The sequence below is a fragment of the Quercus lobata genome, chromosome 2, assembly GCF_001633185.2.
Source record: "Quercus lobata isolate SW786 chromosome 2, ValleyOak3.0 Primary Assembly, whole genome shotgun sequence".
NCBI classification, from domain to species: domain Eukaryota; kingdom Viridiplantae; phylum Streptophyta; class Magnoliopsida; order Fagales; family Fagaceae; genus Quercus; species Quercus lobata.
The window spans coordinates 65,523,045-65,548,781 of NC_044905.1; the positions used below are offsets into that span (position 1 = coordinate 65,523,045).

Here is a 25,737-nt window from a genome sequence, read left to right on the forward strand (position 1 = left end):
TTACTCGGCGACTGTACATCCAAGTTACCCTCTACTGGTACTACAGCCAACACTCCTTTCCTTCTTCCTGCAATGAGCTTTTTCGAGGTAGCATGGATAACTTCAATCACCCCCACAGTGGGTGGGAGAGGGTTCCCCCTTTGCCGAGTATCTTGGCCCGCGACTCAGTCCCTCGAGTCCAGCATGAATTCCTTTAAATGCCCGGCCTTGACCAATTGCCCGAGGTGATCCTTCAACACCCGACACTATTTGGTAGTGTGACCTTTGTCCCAGTGATAGGTGCTATACAAAGTCTGATTCCTCTTGGATGGGTCCCCTCCCATCTTGTTTGGCCATCGAAAATATGGCTCGTGTTTGATTCGGTCAAGAATCCTGTGTACCGGTTCCTTAAATGTCACATTCACTTCTCCCATCTATGCGGCTAGTTCTTGAATCGTCAAGGCCCCCCGGGATTTGAACGGAAAACCAGTTTGTCGGGGACGATTCATCATCGGTGCTTTGCCTTTACTTTGTATCCGGTCATCCTCTAATCGCTTATATTCCTCAATGCGTCTCATAAGCTGCCTCATGCCTTCGGGAGGCTTCTTAGTCAACGACTCTCGTAGCCCGGAGTCCTTAGGCAACCCCATCCTAAAAGTGCTTGCTGCGACCCTTTCGTTATCTCCGCTTATCTCATTATATAGCTCCCAATATTGGCTGGCATAACTATTGAGGGTCTCTCCCGCCCTCATTTTCATGGACAAAAGCTCAACTACTGGCTGAGGTACTCGGCTATAGGTCACAAGCCGAACGCTGAACTCCTGAATTAGCTCGAAAAAACTACGTATGGATCGTTTCTGTAACTCGTTAAACCACCTCAAAGCAGTTGGTCCTAGACTCGAAAGAAACACCTTGCACATCAGCGCGTCGTTATGAGTATGCAGAGACATCATCTGAATATAATGACTGACATGCTCTACTGGGTTAGTTTTCCCATCGTAGTAATTGAATGATGGGCGGGTAAACCTGTTCGGCATTCCGGCCCGCTTGATTTCATCTGAAAACGGGGACCGAGCTGCTTTTCTCAAAGCACGACTCATAGCATCCATGGCAGCATTTCGAGGCCGCCTTTCCTCTGGGGAGATTGAATTCCTAACTTGATTCTCTTGAGAACGTGAGCGATCTCGGCGTTGCCCTGACTCTCAGGAGAGTGATCGGTTCTTATATCGTCGAGATCCCTGCGAATGTGAATGGTCTTAGTACTGACGGGATTCACGGGAATGTGAACGACTTCGCCGTTGTCGAGATCTGGACTGATTAGATCCCTCCCTATATCTATTTCCCCCATTGCCGACCTCTCGTTGTTGGTCATCTCTGTCTCTTCTCCAACGCCTACCCCTTACCTCCAACTCTAAGCCCCTGACTAGTTTGCGCAGCCATTCAAGCTCTTCATCTCGCTCCTCCTTTTGCCTACGTCCCGTAGCACCAGAGATTGTCCGTTGAGTTTGGTACGATCCTTCTCCTGTGTCAGACATTTCTTCTCATTGGTCGTGCTGCCTATCTTCTCGTTCCTTTTGTCTGCACTCTCGCTAGCTAGACCCTGAGAAGATCCTATAGATCCACTTTCCGTGTGACCCCTTAAATGCCTTTCAGACATTTTTCCCGAGTTCAAGTCCCTCTAGAACCACAGCGTTGTAGGAGAGCCCTACGGTGGGCGCCAATTGTGCGCACCAAAGACAGGTTAACTGGGCCAAATCGCTACTTGGGCTCATAACTTATTTGTATGGTGGGTTTGGGTATCCTACTTTAGGTCGTTCTAGGTTTAGAGACTCAATAAGATCACTTTTCTCTCTTTCTCTGTGTTTCTTCCTCTCAGACTCTCTTTTTCTCTCTCTTTTCTCTCCACAAAATTGCATCCCCTCTCCATTATTTAGTTTCTCCTATTTATAGCCAATTGTTAGTGGGGGGATTATCATTACCTTTTAACTAGTGCAATGAGAGGTCCAATGTCGTTAATTTTAAGTGGATGTTTAGGTATGAGTGGCTTTGGAAATGGTTCCCACTACAGCAAGTGTGTTCGGCGGCGAAGTTTCCTAAGGCGCTACCGAGCACTCAAAGGGCGATGTGACCGAGCATTTGCATATCGTTCAGGGATGACTTTCCAAGCAATATGTGAGCTGGAATCCGCGGTCCGCTTTTCAAGTATTTGAACAACACCTGGCTTAGGCTCGTAGTTATTGTGGGCTCGAGCTGGGATCCCAAGTGGTACGGAGGTTGAACCCCTGGGCCATACTATTGATCCATGGCCCAAGGCCCAAATGGACTTGGATGTTAGGGGCCGTACATCCACCATTCCACTAAAAAACTTCTACTTGTTTAAAATTGCTGAGTCAGCAATTAATTTCTATTTAAAATCTTTTTCTAACTAATAATTATAAACAGGTGAAAGTTTTTTAGTGGAATAGTGGACCACATCACTTGTCCACCATGTGGATCTTATAATTTCTCCAGTTCTAGGGCTGTTAGGAGACTTTTTAGAAAACCTTAATGCATGGCTTGAAATTAGGTGACAAAATAGGAAAAATGACCAAAAATAGCAAAATTGAGATAATTGCAAAATAAATCATACAGTCTCTAGGTGAACCAAAATAAACTGGACATTTTTTTTTTACCTTTACATTAAAAGTTATAACGGAAATTTAAAAAAAAAAAATACTAAAAACAGAAAAAGAAGAAGATTTCTGGATATAAAAGAAGGAATTTGTCCGAAAAGTGGGGTCAGTCGTGGCCAAAGGTAACAAGAGTTTTGCTCTCAACGTCATTTTCCTTCACGTCACCAAGTTTTATGCAATTCCATCGCTGACACCTATGATTTCTATTAGCAATTTTCTACTTCCTGTATTTCTTATGCGCTAACTTTTGGTAAACTTTCTGCTCAAGGAAAGCATGTGTTGTCTGCTCTACATTATTATGATATTAAGAAGATTGAAGGCCAAATCTAAGTGCCTATTTGTTGACCATCCAAGATTATTACTTTTCCGTCCACGTTGAGTTGATGAGAAAAACACATAGTTAGTTTGGGAAGGGTATTTTTTATTTTTGTCACTTAGTAGCTTTTAAGTAATTTTGTTAGCTCTTGCATTGTATTGAGAGAGATATTATGTTGGGTATTCAAATATAAAAGCATTAGCATTTGAAATTCTTTATAAAAAAAAAATCATTTTACTTTTAAAAAAATTATTTTATCTATTTTTACATACTATTTCACAACTCACCAAACATTCTATTTTTTTAATTATTTCTCACGTCTATTCATTTATTTATTAATTTTACACTCTGATTTTCTCTCTTCCTCCTAGTTTCTCTCTTCTCTCTTAGTTTCTCTTTCTCATTCTGCTCCATATAGGGGCAACACCAAGGGTGGCCCAACATAATTTGGGGTGTAAGGCAAAAAATTGATGTGGGGCCTTTTATATGTAAATATTAATTAAGCAAAATTATTTAATACTAATTAAATCAAGGTTAATTTGATACATTAAATACATAATTTGATGAATAATACCAACTAAACTAATGTTCATTTCATAGTGATAAATAATACCAATTAAACTAATGTTCATTTCATAGAGAAATTTTTAGGTACTCTCGAAGTATGGAGAATGACGCTCCCTTTTACATATTCATAGTGGGGTCTATTTATTAAATTCATGGTGGAGTCCACCATGAATGTGGGAGAATGAAACACCATTTTTAATGTTCAATAAGTACCTAAGAATTTTTCCCATTTCATATAGAGAATTGAATATCATAGTTGAATCATAAATTTTAATAAAAAGAAATAAAAATATATTATGATTTAAAAAGATACTTTATATTGAATATATAACGATGCATAGTTAAGTAAAGTTGTAATCTAATTTCTAATTTTATATCTTATTTTTAAGAGAGAGGGATAGATATTATTTGGTGTGTGGCTTTGTAAGATATTGGTTTACAAAAATTAAAGTCTCAAACTATTAGGGGAGAGTAATCTATATTGATGATTTAACACATCTGCAACATTTTTTTGAAACATTTTAGGTTTTCAATTGTGTTAGGTTTCTATTGGTCTCGTACTTTGGGAGTTTGGATAGAAATAAAAAGTAAAAATGAGATAAAAGCACTAAACAATATTCACAACATGATGTAACAATAATTATGATTGATGAATTCCATCAATCTAATTAATGAATGTTTAAATTACTTTTTTGTGATCGGTGACATGCCAATTTATAAGCCTAAAGTAAAATTTGTGGTATCCTTAGCATCACCATTTTTTTTAAGTGTACAACCAAAAAATAATATATATAATTTCATAAAATTTTGGGCCTTTGACAATGGAGGAGGGGCCTTTTTCCCCAAGGGTAAAAAAAAAATTGGTGGAGCCTTAGGCCTAGGCCTAAGTTGCTAGGCCATGGGCCAACCCTGGGCAGCACTACATTGAGGTCAGGGTGCTCACAAGACCACCCTAAGCTGGAAAAAATATTTTTATATATAAAATTTAAAAATTCATGATTTTTTTACCTTTAAAAAAAATTTGTGATCACCCTAAATAATTTTAGGTCCAATATAATTATACTTTAGACAAAGTTTGACAACAAACTTGGTTTTAGATTAGTGCCACAACTCCGCTTAATATTTTTTTTTTATTGGATGTGAATTTTGACAAATCTATCATTGGATTAGATTTTCTTCTTATATCTTTCATGCTTGCAAAATCTCAATAAGATAAAAAATTAATAGTTATGTCATCAATCAAATGTTTAAACTTCTAGTTTTTGTAGTCTAAAATTATACATAAAAAATAAATTTATGGATTGAATAGCAAATGAAATTCAATTGGCATGAAATTTGACATGTGTTATAAAAATATAAAGAACATACAATTGAATGGAAATATTTTCAAAAAATGTAGCTATGTTAATTTGTTTAGTGAAAGTTGTAGCCTTAGGTTACGACTAAGTTTGTAACCAAATTTTGTCATAAACTTTGGTTTCATTAATAATAGATTAAGCTTGTAAGGACTGAAATTGGATTGGACCCAATATAGGATTGGATTCTAGCCCAAGCGGCCTAAACAATAAATTTGTAGAGCATGAGTGAAAGAACTAGATCTATTCCAGAAGAAAAACGATATAATTTGGTAATTTAAGGCTGTTAGACACAAGTAGGATGAAAAAATCTGTCCTCGGAGTAAATTGAGGAGTTTATCTTATATTGTCTTATTGCTCAATAAAATTATACAAGAGTTCACCCTCCCCCCCCCCCCCCCCTCCCTCCAATTGCTTGATTTTTCCCACGTTATATACTATAATCTTGGTATTATCCCTACCACACACGTGTAGGTTAGATTCGGGGAACTCCTTCCTGTCCCATCCAGCACCTTCCAGAACCATCAACTAGTAGCTGTAAGGTTGCTTGATCACTGTTCAGGCATCACTTCCACATTAATGCGGTCAGAGAGTTAGTTGGGAGTCATTTAATGCGGAGGTAGCAGTTTTTTGAAGATATTTGTTTCCCTTCTCCTTTCTTATCCCTTGTCCAACGTCTAACTCTTAGTGGTGATGTAACGTCGAAGAAAACCCATGATGATATGACACTTTTACCGACCTCGGACACTTGCTGCCGATATGGCTTTTATCCTCGAACACTTGTTGGACTTATCTCATATTATTTCTACTCTTCTCTTTACTCCGTTCTCCTTATAATCTTATTTGGACCTCCTTGGATGGTCTAATGTCCTCAGATCGGGCCGTAGGCCCAGTTGGCACAGTCTTAACAGTACCTCCTGATTATTTGGCCCCCACAAAGCCTTTACCAAAAAAAAAAAAAAATTTGAAAAGCCCAAGAAAAATTTTATTGAACTAAAATTTTGAATGAGATATAGTTTTTAGTATTAATAATGAGACTATCATGTAATGATTTCAAAATAAGAAAACTTGTAGAATGAAATTGTAAGACTTTATGTATTTGCTATTTTTTGTCAATATATGAAGTTCTTTTTTTATTTTGTATAATTTAAGTTTCATAAAGACCACTTTGAAAAAAAATTCTTGGCTCCATACACCAAAGTCCCTATCATAGTTCAGGTGGAAAGAGAGGTGTATGCTTGAATGCTACTCAAGTGTAAATTGCAAAAAATCAAATCCACAGATCCCAAACAAATCATATTGGATAAAGCCCTACAAAGTAGCATTGTCATGGTTTTAGATCAAAGAAAATAAAGCAGATTGAGGTGTTAAGAGCATTCGTATCAATGTTTGTATAATATAAAAAAAGTACCACATTTTAACTAACAAAGTCTAAAATTTATTCACATGAGATCATGCAAAAGTTTGTAAAAATACGTGGTTGCTACATACAGACTGTTCAATAATTGTGTAAGTTTACACTAGTACAGTTCATTTTGCATTTTTTTTTTTAATTTTGTTTTTATGTATCTCAAGGATGGATAGTAGTTGTTATATATGAAGAAATAGAAACAATTTAAAATTTAAGAAAAAAAATGATAGTTTAATGAAATGTAGTGAGAAGTAGATAATTTGATGCGTGTGTTTTGAAAAATAAGTATGTAAAATAAAAAGGTAGGTTTTTATTCTAAATAGCCAAATATTTACACAAGTTGATGCAAATGCTCTAATATAACATAATTTTTCTCTTTTCTTTTCTTTTTTTGTTCCAAGATGAATTAAGTGTCGGATAAGTTACTGGACAAAGTTTAGTTACAAAATTGGTTATAACCTTAGGCTACAATCTTCTAAATAAAATAAATATTATTACATATTTTGAAAATCAAACCGTTGAATTGTATGTTATTTACGTTCTTAATACACGTATTAAATTTTGTGTCAATTAGATATTATTTACTATATGATTTATAAACTTATATTTTATACATAATTTTAAACTACAAAAATTTGCAATTTAAACAATTTATTAATAACATTGCTATTGATCTTTAATTTTCTAGAAATTTTACAAGCATGGAGGATATAAGAAGAAGATGTAATCCAATGGTGGATTTATCATAATTTACCTCCAATAAAAAGATATGGAGTAAGGTTGTAATCTTAGGTTACAACCAATTTTGTAGCTAAACTTTGACCTAAGTTAATAGCAAAATTTTCTTTTCCTTTTATTATTTTTTTGATGTCCAATCTAAAGTTTTTTTATTTTTTATTTTTTTTGAGAAACAAATACACACACAAGGGAGAGGGAGAAATAGGAGTTCAAATATAAAGGCACACCACAAACTCCACTTAGAAGTTATGGTAACTTTAATAGCAAGATTTTAACCTAAAATATATATATATATATATATATATATATATATTTTGATGGAATGGACACACTGATATTTGTCCTTGTAATCTTTTAAGGGCATAAATTATAAATTTATATAGGACTAAATTATGAACTTTCATAGCCAAGAATGTTGTTAACTCCACTAGTTGAAATCAGGGAAGATATCTCAAATTCAAATTTCCTGTCTCTAAACTATCAAAGAAACAAGCACACACTGGGAAGGGGATGGAATTCAAATAAACATCCATTTATGTAGTTTATTTCGAGAACAATGGGTTTGAGTAATATTATTTATACCATACCTAGCTAGGGCTGGCAGTCGTGGCGATCATATGTCATACACTAGGCTTTGGGCCTAGTGGAGGACAGTTGGGATTGGGCAAGCAAGATTTATAAGATTTGCCGCGTCCACAAACATCCACTGCCGCCTTGTTAGCGAACTGGGCGGCATTATCGACGATTGACTTTGGGTTAACCTCATCAAGCATTCTGGTTGTGTGGACGGAATCCTTGAAGATCAACTCCGAGTCTATGCCTTCCATAATGAGACATTCATGCACGAAGCCATTGCAGTGATAGGTGCTACTGTTGTTGTTGTTGAAGTTGAACTGAGCGGACAGTGAAGTAGTAGCTCTAATGTGTTTTGTGTTGAATAAGATCACTCCAAGATTCTATTAAATCACACTTTGCATTCATGATCTATTTTAAAAATTCACACTCTACTTACTAACGAGTACTAAAATTACAAGTTCATCAATAAAATTGACAAGTACGTGAATTACAGGGTTGTCCATAGGATGGACGACCATACAGCATTAATGACACAACCATAAATGGTTTTGTAACTGACGAGCTCCAACGGTCAGAAAGGCCAATCTTGAGCCAATTAAACCTCCATTTAAGCTCTGGCATATGTTTTTCAAAACAACCTGAAGAGCCATTAAGAGGCTAACAACAATTACACCCATAACGAGGCTCCCAACAGCTGTACTAAGGCAAAGAATTACATTTTGATTTTCTGAGAGATATTGAGAACTCTACTGACTTAGTCATCGAAAAACCATTGGTTAATGCTACTCCAGTGTCTTTCTCTCTCATCTTTGCAGGGAACATCACCTCGTCCAGAGCCTAGATGAGGTCCTTGACAAGGGAAGTAACTTCCTTCACCTCGTCAAGAAGGATCGCTCCCCTAATTGGAAGAATGACAAGGGAAGTAACTTCCTTCAGTTTAATTTTGGCCTCATTTGCTAGGTCCATTGCCCTAATCAAGTCCTTCCCCAACCTCGAACTCTCGGCCTCAATTGCTTCAGCCCTTGAATTACCCATCACGACCTTCTCCTCCGTCAAGAGATAGTCAGTGGTCAAACGCAACGACTCCCCAAGGACCTAAAGAAAACATATATATGTAGAGACAAACAAATACATATGTATGAGAAGGAACTATTTGAGAAAAACTCACCTGCACAAGCTTGTGGATATGACGACTAATGAGCTCGTGAGATGGAACAGAAGATAAAGCCTTAAGCTCGTCAGCAAAGATGACATTGTGATCTCGTCCAAAGGCTACAGCAGGATCTGCCCAAACACTTTCACCCTTCTTTTCCTTTCCTTTCCGTGTTCGAGGAGGAGAAGACAACTCTTCAATTGAGACAATAGGAGAGGGTTACAGGGGAGTACAGATAGGACTGGAGATGACGATCCTAGAACTTCCCCCAATCTTAGGCTTCTTTAGAAGAGGCAAGGATAGTTTTGACAAAGGCTCGTTCTTTTTCCCCTTTTCCTAGGCATGTTTGTCTTGGCTGAAGCAAGTGGCCATATTTGCAAAACAAAACAGGTAAATCATAAAGGAATAATGAAGAAAAGAGAATGGCGAGTTAAAGGTATGAAGGTCAAACACTTACTCCTTTCCGCCCTAAGAAGCAACTATTGAACATCGGATGAAGGTTCAGGCCTTGAAAAATGGTCGTACAAAGGCCATGGATTAACAAGTTCATCAAAATCCTCAATGCCGAGGGAGAAGTCCAAAGTAGCTTGAACCCATTCCTGGTATCGGCTCTTCAAGCTTGGACGAGTTTTCGCTGCAAAGAGAAGAGGATTAGAACCGAAAGATACACATGCTTAGGCGGCAAAAAGAACCAAAAGAAGGAAAAAAACGTACCAAGTGTGGGAACCTCCCATGTACACAACAACTTGGGCACCTCTCCCCAAGCTTCGTCAGAAGCGGTTTCCTAGTCCTTTCCATAGACAAAGGAGTACCTAGACTTTCAGTCACGAAAAGAAGAAGGAAGACCACAAACAACCCTAGACTTCCTATCCCAGGGATGAAATTCAAAATACTCATAATGGGTCGAGGGTTTTAAGTGGTAAACGTATAGAAACTTGTTTAACTTTATCATGCTCCCCTTGTGAACGGACACCCAGATCAACTTAACACTCATGACCGTCCGCTAAGCACTTGGGATGAGCTAACCAAGAGCGATTTTGAAATTATCTAGTATATTATCTGATATATTAGCATAAATAACATGTTTTTTACAATTTTTTTAATGTTTAAAATACAATAATTTTTTTGTATTGTACCAGCCAAAACACCCGATATATCTTTGGTATAGTCGATATAGGTCAGTAAATCTCGGTATTTTTTTTAGTACATTTTAGAGGAGTACAAATACCGATTTAATAGTTAACAAGGTATATTTTCTTTGTATGACTAGTGACTTCCCTGATATAGATGCATAATTCACAATTCAAGATATTTGTACCATATTAACTTCTTTGAAATGGATTTTTATTATTATTATTATTTTATTTTTTATAAAAACAAATACGATAAGCTATATATATATTAAAGGAAAAAAATACAATAAGAGTTAAATCTATATTGTTATTTCAATATGATCTCTTTTCATTATCATGCCAAGATATATTTACTTTTAATATTTTCATATTCTTTCGTTGTTTGATTGATCAACACCATTAAAATGACAAGCTGCCACTCTCTTCATGTAGCCGTCAGTATGGAAGCTTCTTCTCTAGTACAAACCCCAACTTCTCATGATTGATGGCTACATGGATTTTCTAGCTAGAAGGGGATAGTTTGACATCTAAACTAAATAATTTTATTTCTCATAAAGAATTTTTGTGAGAAGATAATGGAACAAAGTTTAGCTACAAAATTAGTTGTAACCTTTACACTATAAGTCTACAACCTTACTCAATATCCTTTAATGGAGATGAATTTTGACAAATTCACCATTGGATTACATCTTCTTTTTATATCCTCCATACTTGCAAAATTTCAAGAAAATTAAAGATCCATAGCTATGTCATTAATAAATTTTTTAAATTGAAAGTTTTTGTAATTTAAAATTATATATAAAATGTAAGTTTATAGATCATATAGTAAATAATATCCAATTGACACAAAATTTGATATTTGTATTAAGAGCATAAAGAAGATACAATTCAACGGTTAGATTTTCAAAATATGTAGTAATATTTATTTTATTGAGTGAGTTTGTAACTTTAAGTTACAACTAATTTTGTAGCTAAACTTTGTTTAAGATAATATTGGAGAAGGCTATTCCTACTACAACCATAATTGTCGGATTTCACAATGGCTGAAGGAATTTTGTGGGTAAGAAAGACTTGTGGGTTTCTTAAAATATTGTTTTATTTAACCGTTAAAATCATAACCTTGTAATAATGTTATTATTTAGCTGTTGAGGTTATGCTTCTTTTATAAATAAATATATTTATATTATTAATAACAGATTAATAGCAGGATTTTATGATTGGGTTTTAATATTTTGCGTACTAAAATACCCTCACAAAAATTCTTAAACTCTTTAAAATACCCATAAATTTTTGTTAATTATTTTAAATTAAAAAAACACAAACTAGTTAAAAGAATAATTTATTGTTTCTAAGTTTTATGTTTTTTCCTTTCTCTTCTCTATTCAACCTAAAACTTAGAACACTATCTCTATGTCATTTTTAAACATTATTTCACGTTATCTTATCTCTTTCTTAAAAAAAAAAAAAAAATACAAACGGTTATTTATATATCACTTTTAAACATTATAACACTAAACTAAAAAAATATAGGATAAAGTTTAGCTACAAAATTGGTTGTAGTATAAGACTACAACCTTACTCAATAAAATAAACATTATTGTATATTTTGAAAATCTAACCATTGAGTTGCATATTATTTACACTCTTAATACACATGACATGTCAACTTTTGTGTCAATCGGATGTTATTTACTATTTAATCTATAACTTTATATTATATGCATAATTTTAAACTATAAAAACTTTCAACTTAAAAAATTTATTAATGACATAGCTATTGATCTTTAATTTTCTATAAATTTTGCAAGCATGGAGGATATAAGAAGAAGAAAAAGTAATCTAACGGTAGATTTGTCAAAATTCATATCTAATAAAAAGATATTAAGTAAGGTTGGCTACAAACAATTTTGTACGTAGCTAAACTTTGTCCAAAAACAAAAAAAATAGAAAAGAGCATTATTGCATACGCAAAGCGTGTGATGAATTGTGTGTGTGTGTATATATATAATAAAATAAATGATGACACAATACACATTTTACATTTGTAATTGTAATATTTAGACAAAACGTAAGTATAGCTTTTCCTTTTTTTTTTTTAATAAAAAAAAAGTAATTATAGTACTTTAGATGTTACATGTTTTGTTTCCTAATTAAATTCAATTATATGAATGTATTGACTAATAAGTCACAACATTAAATTTAATAGTTTTTGAAAAAGATATAACACTGTTTATATTATATTTATCAAAGCAACCATGTAATTTAATTTAATTAAAGAACATAAAGTACTACTTCCTCAAAAAAAAAAAAAAAAAACATAAAGTACTATACCCAATCACCTAAACCTAAGTTTTATCCATAATAATTAATCCCATAAAAAAAAAAATAGATCCATTTGAAACAGTGACGAAGTCAATATTTGACTCCAATCGTGACAAATTGTTTACATACACATGCATGTATATTATTTGAGTGTAATATGAAATATAAACAATCAATCATTTTTATATTAAGCAATATTTTAATGTAAGGCTTAAAAACAAAATTTACCCTATACGTTTCACCAGACTTTATTTCGGTCATCTAATTTTCTTTTTGTTTTTTTTTTAGTCCTTTAAGTTTTAAGTTTATTTAATTAATGCTCTTCTATCAACTTCTGTCAAATGTTGCGATTAATTTTCCAAATTTTAAATTAAAAAAATTCAATTAATGATTGAAAAATATATATATATATATATATATATTTTTTAAATTTAACAAAAGTTGACAAAGAGGCTTAAATGAATAAATTTGAAACTCAGAGGACTAAAATAAACGAAAGCAAAATTAAAGGACTGAAATTAATCATATAGAAACTTAGAGGGTAAATTTTGCATTTTAGTTTTAATGTAAAGAAGACCCACAAAATGATAGCATATTTATTATTTTTTTGTTTTTTGTTTTTTGTTTTTGTTTTTGTCTTTGTTTTGTTTTGTTTTTGTTTTTGTTTTGTTTTTGTTTTTATTTTATTTTATTTTATTTTATCAATAGGCATGTTAAGGATACTTTTGCATCAATAAACAGTTTTCAGATTTATTTTTTTTCAAAGTTAAAATTCCATTTATGAATGAAATTAAAGTTTTGTAATAGTTAGACAGAAGCTTATAGATAAAAATTACGTAAAAATTTAAGTTATTATCTAATTATCCCATATTATATTGCTTATACAAATTTTTTTATAAAGGAGAATAAATTTTTACATAAACAATTTGAGGTCCTATTCACCTTTTATATATATATATATATATATATATATATATTAGAAGAACCTTATATAAATAAATTGAAAGGTAACAATAGTTTTTTTTTTTTTTTCTCTATAAAAAAATTTCTACCTATCTCTGTTTTCCTTTTTATAAGTTCTGAACCATAAAATGTGAAATATTTTCTTTCTATTTTTTGAATGAATTTTGACGCATAAAAGAGATGAAATTGGATTAATTATAATTATGATATAAAATAATCATATCAAGAAGAAATACATAGAATAATTTCAGTAAAAAAAATATCAAATTATAATATGCATGAGTTAGGTGGAGGTGGGAGTGGGGGTGGGAGAGGGGGAGGGGGAGTTGTACGTTAACTATTGGCTTTTGACTTTTTGGCGAGCCTCAGCCAATTTCCTTGACTCTATGTTATCATTTTGGAGAAGATCCAATTCCCTCATGTTGTGGTAAAAAAAAAATTGAAACATTCTTAATATGTAACAAGGATTATGATCAAGAGATAGATGTAAACCGAATAACTCAAAATTTCATTACACAGATAGACCGATCGACATTTATTTATTTATTTTTTTTTTTGGGTAGGAAAATGGGGTATTATTTTTTGAATAATACTAGATATATAAACTATTTTACAAAATATTTTACAAACTACTGATGTGGTGAGTGATTATTGATAAAAAAAAAGTGATATTAATGATGGATCTAGATGAAAACTAATAAGAGGTTGATCACATTAATATTTTATAAAAATATTGTAAAATAGTTTGTGTCTATAATAATACTCATATTTTTTTATATAAAAAAGGTCAGCAATCCTAGGGGAAATCCTTAGGAGCCCGCATTAGGTCCCGTACATAAGAGTGGTATACAAAAGATGGCATTGATCATATTCTTCCAAGTAGCTAGTTTGCTCTCTTTAAATAAGTTGGAAATAAACACCTACAAAAATTTAAATCAAACATTTAGACCCAATACACTTGGTGGAAACCCATCAATCAATGAAGACATCTCGAAAACCCAAACATACAAACCCATCACCGAAACAAACCTTAGTTTCCGCGTGAACATCTCTCCATAATCAAGGAAAATGAAAACCGAAAACTAACAAAAATTTATCCAAATGCAGGGCGCAACACTTCCAAGGTGTTGCAAATTGGAAATTTCAATGCTTTTACGGTTTACCTCGTTGGGTTTGGGAGGATGGGATTTTGAACTGGTGGGGGGCTCCTTGTACTCATTGTCCTAGTACGCCGATTCATCATCATCAATGGGCCCATCATCGAAATGGTTCGGAGCTAAGCGATGAGGGCTAAACCTCGCATTCGCTCTCGTCAAACTCCAGCTCCACTCTTACCTAATTGTTCTATGAATATGTTGCAATCAAGCACCAGACTCAAGCGAAAAGGATAGTGGAGCACAAATTTTCTCTTGACAGTTTTTTATATTTTTTTAAAAATAGTATCAAAAATTTTCTAAAAATATTCATTAACAAATGTTTTAGGAACATGTGTTAACTGGATTCATTATATATAGTCCTAACTGAAGCCTAATTATCGTTTATCATAGGTTTGCAAGGAAAAGTTTCCTAGGTTTTTTTTTCCTTTGGGAATGAAAACAAAACAAACTAAAATAATGATGAGTTTGTGGAATACTTTAGTTGGATGTGGTGATAACAGCATATTACACTAGAAGATTGAGTTTGCTCTTCCTAGTATTGACTCTTTTCGTTATGTTAAAGAAGTTAAGTGGATGCGCAAAGAGTAATTTTAGGAATTAATGTTACTACGTAAATATTTTTAAATAATATTTCATCGTTCGCAAAAATGTAATTTAGACAATCAAAAAAAAAAAAAAATCATTTATTATTTTGTTAAAGTAATACTACTAATTAGTTTATAATCGTTTTATATAGAAGTAAAATTGGTAATGACTTACAAAGATACTTGTAACTCAAAATTTAATATATGGCACCTCAATTTCCAAACAAGGAAAGCTTCCTATTCCATTCTTGACATGGATTTCCATCCAGAATTTGGACAAGGAAGTCTTACTATGCTACAATACATGCTAACTTAAGTTTTTATAACTTACAAGTCAGCTACCATATTCCTTCTATCTTCCTTTCTGACTCATAAGCTCTGAGAAAACAGTTTCATGCATCAAATTGCTGCTATCTGAAGTACCATTAGCAGAACTTTTGTCTCCACTGCTTGCAATGGTCACCCTGCAGCTAGTGCCTTCTCCATTTGGCCCACGTCCACCGCTACTAGTAAAGACCTTCTCACAATCTTCAATTGCAGATCTTTGAAGGAGCACTTTCTCAATATGGTCTTCAGTCTCAAATATTTGTGCTCCACTATCGTTTTTGCTCTCCTGTAGTTGTAATGCAAATTCAAGACCCCACACCACATCGTTCATTGATGGCCGTTTGATTCCATCATCAAGCAAACAGTTCACTGCAATTTCACCAAATTTTTTCAAGCACTCCGGCACAATCTTACCTGTTAGAAATGGATCAACAATCTGATCAAGCTTTCCATTCTGATGGCATTGCCGAGCCCACTCCGCTAGGCTCACTCGCTCCTTGTCAACATTACGTATCAATGGTGGTCTTGCACATAACACTTCACACAACACCACACCAAATGAGTACACATCAGATTTTTCAGTCAACTGTTGACGGCGGTAATACTCTGGGTCCAAGTACCCAATACTCCCTTTCACTACTGTGCTTACATGGGTCATGGACACACTTGTAGGACCCATTTTCGACAACCCAAAATCGGACACCTTCGCCACCCATTCCTCGTCCAACAATATATTTGTGCTTTTCACATCACGATGAATGATCATGTGCTTTGCACCCATGTGAAGGTATTGCAAACCCCGAGCAGCACCAATACAGATATGGAGCCGTTGTTCCCACGAAAGAGGTGGATTATCGGTGTTGTAGAGATGATCACGGAGGGTCCCATGGGCCATGTAATCGTATACAAGGATCATCTCATTGCCATGGTTGCAATAGCCAATCAGAGGTACGAGATGGAGGTGGCGGAGTTGGGAAAGCATCTCAATCTCGGTCTTGAACTCGTGAGCCCCTTGTTGAGAACCCGGGTTCAACCGTTTGATGGCAACACAGGTCTCCCCACCATCAATGTATCCTTTGTACACATCACCAAACCCTCCAACACCTATGATGAAGAGGTTGTCGAAGTTGTTTGTAGCTGCTTTGATTTCAGACAGTGAAAAGCATCGACACAAATCAGACGGCAGAAATGTGCTGCTGCTCTTGGCTTCCTTAGTAACCCTCCTACCTCGTTGGAAAATGAAGAAACCGAGAATAGACAGAACAACTATGCCAAAGAATAAACCAACAACTATGGCAATTATTGTGGTGTGGTTACTCTTTACCTTCCTTGGCAAGGGAATCGCTGCAACCTTTGGTGTTGGAAGTGGGTCGGGGTTTGGCCCCGCGAGATTGCTAATGGGGTCACTGATTTTGAAGATTTCGAGCCCGTTCAAGATTGCATCGGAATATCCAGTCATTCTGTCATTTGGGTTTGCTTGCAGAGTGACAGAGAGGTTTAGTTTCTTCTTGTTGCCTTCACCAAACATCAATACAGCGTAGTCTTTATATACTGGGATTCCACTTCCACCGCTCCAAGAGAAAACGTCTGCTTGTTTCTCAGCAATTTGATCAGCTATAAAGATGTAAAACACTCGATCTCCTTCTTTCGTGACCTCAAGTTGAAACTCGCAAAAGTGTAACCTTACTAGGTAATTAAAACCAGCGTCTACAGAGAATTCCCAGGTGAGATTGTAGCTCTTGTTTATGGTTTTGTTGGTTCCCATTGTTCGAGCAGTGATATAGACCTCTTCTGGTGCAGTGTAGTTAGAAATTTTACTGAAGCGGAGGTGAATAGTTGTGTTAACAGGCTCAACGCCTGTTTCAGAACTTGTCAAGTAAGCAACATCGTCATCAGACCAGCTCCGGTACATGCCAGTATCTTCTGTGGGTGAAATCATTCCCCCACCAATGTTTAATCTATATACCATCTCAAGAGCGTGGCTCTTTTCGACGGTATATGGCGTACTCTGGCCAATAAACTTAATTTCTATACTGTTGTCTGCAGAGTAATAAAGATTAGAAGGCATTGAAACGAGTTCAATCCCGTTTACAAAAGCATATGCATCTAGATTACCGGGGCTTGGAGTGAAGGTTATGTTTAAGAATCGAGCATTTTCAACAATATTTACGCAGAATTCCCTTGAGAAGCCGTCTAAGCTAAGAGCATCAGCATCAACAGTGAGGGCAGCGCTAAAGTTGCTTAAAAGGGTATAAGAGCCGGCTTTGACGGAGAAGAAGGCCTTAGAGCGGTCAAAGTTTTGATATGAAGCAGGGAAAAAGTAGAGGCGAATGAAGAGTTGGCCTGGGGTGACAGAGAACATGTATGTAAATTCGGAGTAGGAGAGGCGTGCAGTGTAGTAGGGAATTGGGTCGACTTGGGTTGGTTGTTTAGCTGCTTTGGAGATTACTGACGAGTTGTTTTGAAGTTCAAAAGGCCCGAAATCGGAATTGATGTCTCCCAACCAGATCCGATTATCTCTTGCAGAAGTGTTGCCGCTGTAGCCACAGTTGAGTGTTATATTAATGGTCGGAGAATAAGGAGGCTGCAAGCCACTGGCAAGTTGGAGGAGGAAGAAGAAAAACAAGAAGAGGTGGGGAGGGTTCCTCATTGCTCAGAGAGAGAGAGAGAGAGAGATTATGGAAGAGAATGATTAAGAAGAGAAGCTATATATTGATAGTATGTAAGAAGGATATTTCCTAAATGAATTGCAAGTCAAAGTAAATGCCTCATTGTTAGTAGTATTGTCGTAGAAGAGTTTGATTATTCATTGCAGTCCACAAACCACGTCAAGGAGCAATACATAGACAAACTATTTTACAATATTTTTACAAATTATAAATGTAGTAATTTTTACTAATTTTCATATATATATATATATATATCTACCACTAACATTACATTTTTACTTATCAATAATAACCCACTACATCAACAATTTGTAAAATAGTTTATGACTTTAGCATTTTTCCGAGATCAAACATACAATAAGTCATTTTGAAAAGAGTAATGTTACTACCATAAACTATTTTATTACTAATAAAGCACAATTTCACCTCGTCAGTATGTTTCTCGTCAGTTCGATGGACGACCTAATTTCCTGTGTAAGAGAAAGCACCAAATAGGTAACGGCACCGGTTTGGGGCCTACCAAGGACCCTTCGATGCTGAAGTTAGTTTCAACTATTTAGGATTCTCAATTCTGTAGTGTGTAAGTCGTGTTTCCTTTACCTGTCTTTCCTGGCTTTATATAGCCTCATGCTGAGTTAATGCTCAGTCTCACGTTACATTGCAGCTGGTGAATTTAATGCTCAATGATTGTCATTTAATCCTCACGTTTTCTGACTGTAAACGATCTTTAAGTGCACATTATTGAAAGGAGATAACGGGTCCCGTGCTCATTTATCACTCGATCATTGAATGCTGTCTGGAATTAATGTATTTACGCTCGTCTGTACTCTTACTCGTCATTGTTATAAACGGTTTGTGATATACGGACGATCATTAATGCGCTATTCGTCAATTACATTTTTACAAACTTTTATTAGGATTAATTCTTACTCATTCTCATCTGGATCTACAACTAACATCACTTTTTCACTTACCAATAACTACTCAAAACATTTATAAATTAGTTTGTGACTCTAACATTTTCCTCAAAAGATTTACTATATGTGCAACGGAAGAATATCAAACCACGACCCTCTTTGTATTCTCTATGGACCACCACAACATTAGTTCCAAGGGCTAGCCGGTGCATATGAACAGCCATTGATGCATGTCCACATATCGAATCTCAAGGCTTTTACAATGATGGAATCCTATGACGAATGGAGAACATAAAATAGAGGTTCATCATATATATTTTTAATATAAAATTAAGTACTTATGCCCATGCCTAAAACCCTAATTAGGGCTAGGGATTTTTCTTTTATAGGTGGAGTGAATGGCTGTCCATTGAGCCCCAAGGCCCCAATATAGACTGTGAACATAAAATCTCAAATTCATTCTAGATTTTAGGTTGAAATCCAATGAGCAAAATACATTGTATGTTGTTTAAAGTACAATTTTATAGAAAAGAAAGCGCCAAAGTTTTACATTTTAGTTTCCAAGTTTATGCAGTTCAACAACTATTCGATTGATCAAACAGAGAAATTTTGAATTGATCAAGCTAAATGTGGATCAACTGAAATGCGGCAAAACAGTAATGTGAATTCAACCCATCAGGTGCTCATGCCTACGATTTCTTGCACTTAAGCCTAAGCTATATAAGAAAAACCTAGAGGACATAAAAGAGACTTTTGGGGAGCTTCGCATTGTGCATCTTGGGGCTCTGTATGCTCTCAAAAGCAACCATATATCAGTTTTCAAGACAAAAGCTACATCAAGAATCAATGTGTTGAAGTTGCTACAAATAATAAATCATCAAATGTTGGACCATAATCTTAAAGTTGGTACTCAAAGTTTTGGACGGAGGATCGAGTGCAACAAACTCCATTATTGAAAATGTATTAGGTAATAAAGTCAGTATGTACTACTAGGTTGTTGCAATTTAAGATTTGGTAATTCTATCTTGTAAAAAATTCAATTTAGTTAGTGGACTTTTTTTCCTTGGGGTCGGTAAGGTTAGCCCTACAGGTGTTTTTACACTTGAATCGTTGTTCTATTGGTTTCCTTAGGTCACCATATCGTGTGTTATTCTCCGCTGTTATTTACTTTTTATTACACAATATTGATGTTGCTCACTTTAACCAAGGGTCGTTCATAATTTATTTAATTAAAAAAATTTGCCTTAAAATTGGTTAGCTAGTAATTTTAGGTCTAAAAAACTATCATCAAACAACTGAAATTGATTCAAAAACATGAGTGTATTTAATTGTTTTACAAGAAAATGATACTTTGATTCAATCTCTTTGAAAAGATCTTTGCTCCAAGAATCGTGCAAACAAAGCTTTGATTCAAAAATGAAATCTTCTCTACTTGGATTGCAAAACAAATCAAACAATCTTTTTAAATACAATAAATCTCTGGGTATGAGCTTGTTAAAGACTCCTTGTTCTTCGCGTTCATGTTCTTTGAATGTTTTTATTTATTTATTTATTTGTATTTGTATTTGAACGCTTTTAGGTGAAAGTTCTTTAGGGCTTTATAGACTTGAATCAGTAGAGCTTCAATAATTTGGTTTTTGTGTGTGTGTGTGTAGAATTTATAGAGGCTTGGAGCTTGATTTCAGTAGAACTTTAAAACTTGGAATAACAATTTAAATGAATACTCTTCGAATGTTTTTTGAATTATTTTGAGGCATAAATGTTTTAGAGTTTTGACACTTAGTGGTTTCTCATGATGAATTTCACTCTAAATTAATATTTTTGAAGATTAGTGGTTCTTGTTGATTGGCCCAAAATCACAAAAGTTCAACTAGAACTACTGTCTATCAATAATTTTCTATATTTTATTTCTTTTACTAATGGTATTTATCAACTACAAATATCACAATTTTTCTTTTTTGCAACCACAAATATCAAAAATTAATTGGAAGACTTATCTAAGTGACCAATGAAGATTTTTTTATTTTCCAATATAATGTCAACTAGAATGACACATGCCACCATTTGATGTATTCTTTAGAATTTCATTTAATTAATTTAGTGACAAATGTAAATTTAGGATTGGTTATTGATGTGGAAAACTATATTTGGCTCAAAAAAAAAAAAAAAATCACTTAATACAAATTAATGCTCCCTCAAGACTTGGATATGTCCACAATTTTGAGTGTAGAAAGTGAACAAGTCTCAAAATGCTTAATGTTAAATTTTATAACAGTACTACTTTTTGTCCTAACAAACTTTTTTTTTATATGGGTCAAGATCATCATATTTAAGTGGTCAATGTTAATTGGGTTACTATCAATCTATATGTAATTTTATTTACCGCTCATGTTACTAAGAGGGAGCAAGGGATGACACATTTGTGATTTGTGCTGCCATTATTACCCTTGACACCCCATAAGATGAGGGGTTCAAACCACAAAAGCGGTGCCTCAAATGAGGGAGCCAAAAATATTCCCTTCTCTTTTTTTTTTCCTTTTTTTTAATTATTGCAACAAGCCTTAATTTTCTTTTTTTCCACTTTTATTTATTCATTCCGAGAACAAATAGGAGTTAGTGTCCTTCACAACTTCAGGTCTTTCAATTGCAACGATCTATAAAAGAACGACTCCTTCATGCATCATATACTTTATTTTACGCGTGGCTTTGTGTTTGGTCACTTAGTCCTAATACCCAAGCTCATTAGATCGCGTTTTTTCCTTGTCAAAACCCACTTCTTAAAACTTGTCATCTTAATTACTTGCCAAATCACTTTCCCCAACCTGTGTGATGTGTGGAGTTGGGCCATAAAAGTTGGTTGTCGTATGAGCTATTGAAATTAAAACAGCTAATGCTTTTCACGTGTGAAATTCCAAAGGTCAAAGAGTCTAAGCTGCTCCTTTAATGCGAATGATTGGCTTCTTTGAGAATCTAGTGGTCTTTAAGGAGTTTCCTTATGTTGTCTCTAGGTTATTCGGAGCTTCTTTATGTTGTCTCTGGGTTCAACTCTTTGCTCCAACAGCTTAGTGTAGAAGATGATGCTGAGCTGTTTGTGAAGTGATGAGACTACTAACGGTGCATTTACGAGGTATAAAGAAAATAAGACCGAGTATAAAGAAAAAATATGTGTATTTCTGTGTTTTGTAACTATATGATATATGTCCTTTATATACAGGCAAAATGTGTGCACAGCAAGTAAAGTATTGTACCAAAAAAAATAAACTGGCCTTTAAGCTAATGGGCTAAGCGTGTACACATATACAGTAACATCCTCCTACTAGGCATGTATACATATACATTAACATCCCTCCACAAACTTGAGGTGGTGATGCCATCTGGAGTTTGGAGAGAAGATCACGATGATGATCTGGTGGATATATGAGACTTCATAAGAAGATCAGCTAGTTGATTGGCAAAAGAAACAGAATACAGGCGGAGATTTTCACATTTGAGATGATGACGAGCAATGTGACAGTCAATCTCAATGTGCTTGGTGATAGCCAATGCATTTATGGAGGCGCGGTCGATGGAGACATGGCTAGCAGAGGCAGTGACATGTCTATAAAGACTTGTTGAGTGACATATCTGTAAAGACTTGTTGAGTTTAACGGATGGACGTGAACAAGTTTGGATAGAGAAGGATCTGTGAAATTGGTAATAAAGGAATAATTTATGTATTTATGTGTCTGTAACTGTACAATAGAAGGCCTTTATAGACAAGTAAAATATTGTACAAGAAAAGTAAACTGAGCATGAGCCCAAAGGGCAAGGCATGTATACATATACATTAACAGTGTGCTTTCAAAAGCACTCCTTTGGTGTCGAGCTCATTTGTAAGTGTAGGCCTTGGAATTCAACTCATGCAGTTAAAAATATGACCAAGGATCATGTAGTAAAATAATGTAGGTCACGAACCCAAACAACTTAAGGAAAATAAATAGGCTAATGCTTATTTGGACACAATATTTTATCTGTAAATTATTTATTATTTACTTGTTTAATAAATTAACAAAGACCAGATATAAAAAAGTTTCGACAACAGACCGTTACCTTGGCCTCTGGAGTTTCCTTGAATACTGATAGCGGATTATTTTTCTTATAAGTAATTCTACGTTTACAAACATTTTTACAAACGACTGATTGGATAAATTAAAAAAGCGATATTAATAGTAAACATATACAATAACTAATAATGCCATACGTCTCCTTCAATTAATTATTATTTTCAAGAGCAGTCATCAAACAATGATTTTCACTCCATAATATAAGTCACCATTTTGCAAAAAGTACCTCAAATTGGGTGGGGAGTGGGGCACTAATGGTAATGGAATTGTTGGGCACTAAGTGAGTGGGAATTACTGAACCTGTCGCGTGGGCCCGTAAAAAGATGGCGATATGGTGGTACGATCCAAATGATTTTTTTGATTACTCCAATGTTTACTAAGAGGCATTCAAAATAATATATTGGTATGATCACATTCATAGCTCATGCTTAAGTAATTTTTTTTAAGTGGGTGTTCAAGATTTTCAAAGCATCGAATTACATATGAATGTGCGTAATCCACCGTTCATGCGAAAGTAATTGACACGCTATTTCGTAGCTATCTGCACAAAAGCCATTGCATGACCTAAAGAAATAAACTACTTTTGAGTTTTGACAAGATCCATGACATTTAGGATCAAATCTCTCGCTTCCTCTGTTGTAAGTTGTAACTAAAAAAAAAACAAGTTTGACAGAGTCACTAAGTTTTCCTCCAAATCAAGGCTAAAGTTTAATACACACATGTATAACAAACAATGGTTTTGGAAGAATACCATCTAACTCACTATGTGACGATTATAAAATTATCCATGTATATTATTTTTAAAAATTATATGACTCCTTAAAAATGTTATATGACTAAAAATACATATAAATGGTCTTTTTCACCATCACCTAGTGGGTTGGAGAGTTGGATAAAGTATTCTTTAAACCAGTTTGAAAGTAACCCTTTTTCCTTTTGAAAATTCTCTCTTTCTTTGAATATGAATTTTATTTTTTAAACCTTCTTTGCTCTTCAAATTTTTTTTTCTTAAAAAAAAAAAAAAAAAAAAAAAAAAAAAAAAAAAAAAAAGAAGAGAGAAGAAGAAGAAGAAGAAGAAATCCAAAATTCACCATGTTATAACAAAAAATCCCTTGAAGGAGGGCCTAAGAAACAAATGATGTTTTGATAACAAAACATCATGAGATTTTAGGAAGCATGCACTATGTCCACCCATGTCATTTATTCTTCAAATTTCTATTCCTAAAAGTTCTTAATATTAATTACTCTGCACGTGCGTACTATGTCGGTATTCCAATTCTCACCTCTTTGTCTCAGGCTTTCAGCTCTAAGAGCATGCATACTTCATTTCAGTTCATAATCATAGTCCATATGTCTAGGGACGGAGCTAAGTATTGACCAAGGGGGCTCTAGCCCCCCTGACCTCATGAAATTTTCCTTAGTAGTATAGATGAGTTGTAGGGACAGATGCCCTCATCTAATTAACATCTTCAAGGACAGGCTACAAAGGTGGAGCCACAACAGCAAAACACGTAGCATATCTCATTATTCTCTCTTTAGAAAGTTAGACTCACTTATACTAGTTAATGTTAGACCCTTAAATTGACTAGATTAGTAACTCAAGAAAAATTTGACTTGTTATAACTAATTAATAACAGGCTACAAAGGTGGAGCCACAACAGTACTACGACACTGTTTAGTATCTTGTTTGTGACATTGTGGTTATGTGTTGATTTTTTTATATAATTATTATCTTGTTTTCTTTTATTTAGCAACCATAATTAGCTTTTGTAGTTAAAAATAGGATTTATAATAAAATTGAAGATGATTTTTAGACAAATTATTGTTACATGTTGTAATGATTTTTGGCATTTAAAATAATAACTTCTCTTTTAATAAATAATTGTATTGCAAAGTATTTAAAAATAGTTATTTTGTGTCCTTTTTGTTGTTGGCATTTTTTTTTTTTTTTTTGTAGTTAAAAATAGGATTCATAATAAAATTGAAGATGATTTTTAGAAAAATTGCTGTTACATTTTGTAATGATTTTTGACATTTAAAAGAATGACTTCTCTTTTAATAAATAATTGTGTTGCAAAGTATTTAAAAATAGTTATTTTGTGTCCTTTTTGTTGTTGGCATTTTGTAATTACTAAATGAATGTTAATTTACATTTTTATGAAAATAAATTGTTTTTACTCTGCCCCCCTTAGATTGAACTTCTAGCTCTGTCCTGCATATGTCTTATATATTACTCCTACAATTTTATTATATGGTAGTTCAATTCAAAGTTAACAGATTTATTCAAATTTTAATTACTCATGTTTTAAATTTACTGCAAAGTAAAGTGTCTATCGAAAAGTAGAAAGTTCAATGAAAATAGGCTTTTGTAGTTTCTAGAATTTCTTTCTAGTAATAAATATACTTGTCCTTGCGTTTGCTTGAAGTTTGATTTTCATCCTTAAAAGTTTAATTTCTCTTTTCATATCTACACTATTAAAAATGTTACACTTTTTGTTCTTCCTTCTGCCATCTTTAATTTTCATCCCAAATCCGCATGCATGACACTAACTAGCTATAGGTGGTATATTATTTAACATTAAAGAATATGATATGATTGATTTGGATCATTAAATTTGAAAGGAAAAAAAAAATGCACGAGGTAAACGGGTGGTATATAACTAGTATCATACACGTACACGATATGAAAGTTTTTTTTTTTTTTTAAGGTAAAAAAAAAAAAAAAAAAAAAAATTTCAATAGTTTAGAAAAAAAAAATCTTTTTAAAATTTAAGGAAAAAATGAATATTTTTCAA

General features: G+C 34.0%; 2 protein-coding genes across 2 annotated transcripts; both read right to left on the bottom strand.

Moving 5' to 3' along the window:
• Positions 1 to 413: 413 nt before the first annotated feature.
• On the bottom strand, positions 414 to 1,016 carry LOC115968512. The gene has a single exon (XM_031087923.1). The coding sequence runs from the start codon at positions 1,014 to 1,016 to the stop codon at positions 414 to 416; it is 603 nt and encodes a 200-aa protein (XP_030943783.1).
• Positions 1,017 to 15,278: 14,262 nt separating this feature from the next.
• On the bottom strand, positions 15,279 to 17,903 carry LOC115968521 (receptor-like protein kinase FERONIA). Its single transcript, XM_031087934.1, has one exon. The coding sequence runs from the start codon at positions 17,901 to 17,903 to the stop codon at positions 15,279 to 15,281; it is 2,625 nt and encodes an 874-aa protein (XP_030943794.1).
• Between the last annotated feature and the right edge of the window lie 7,834 nt (positions 17,904 to 25,737).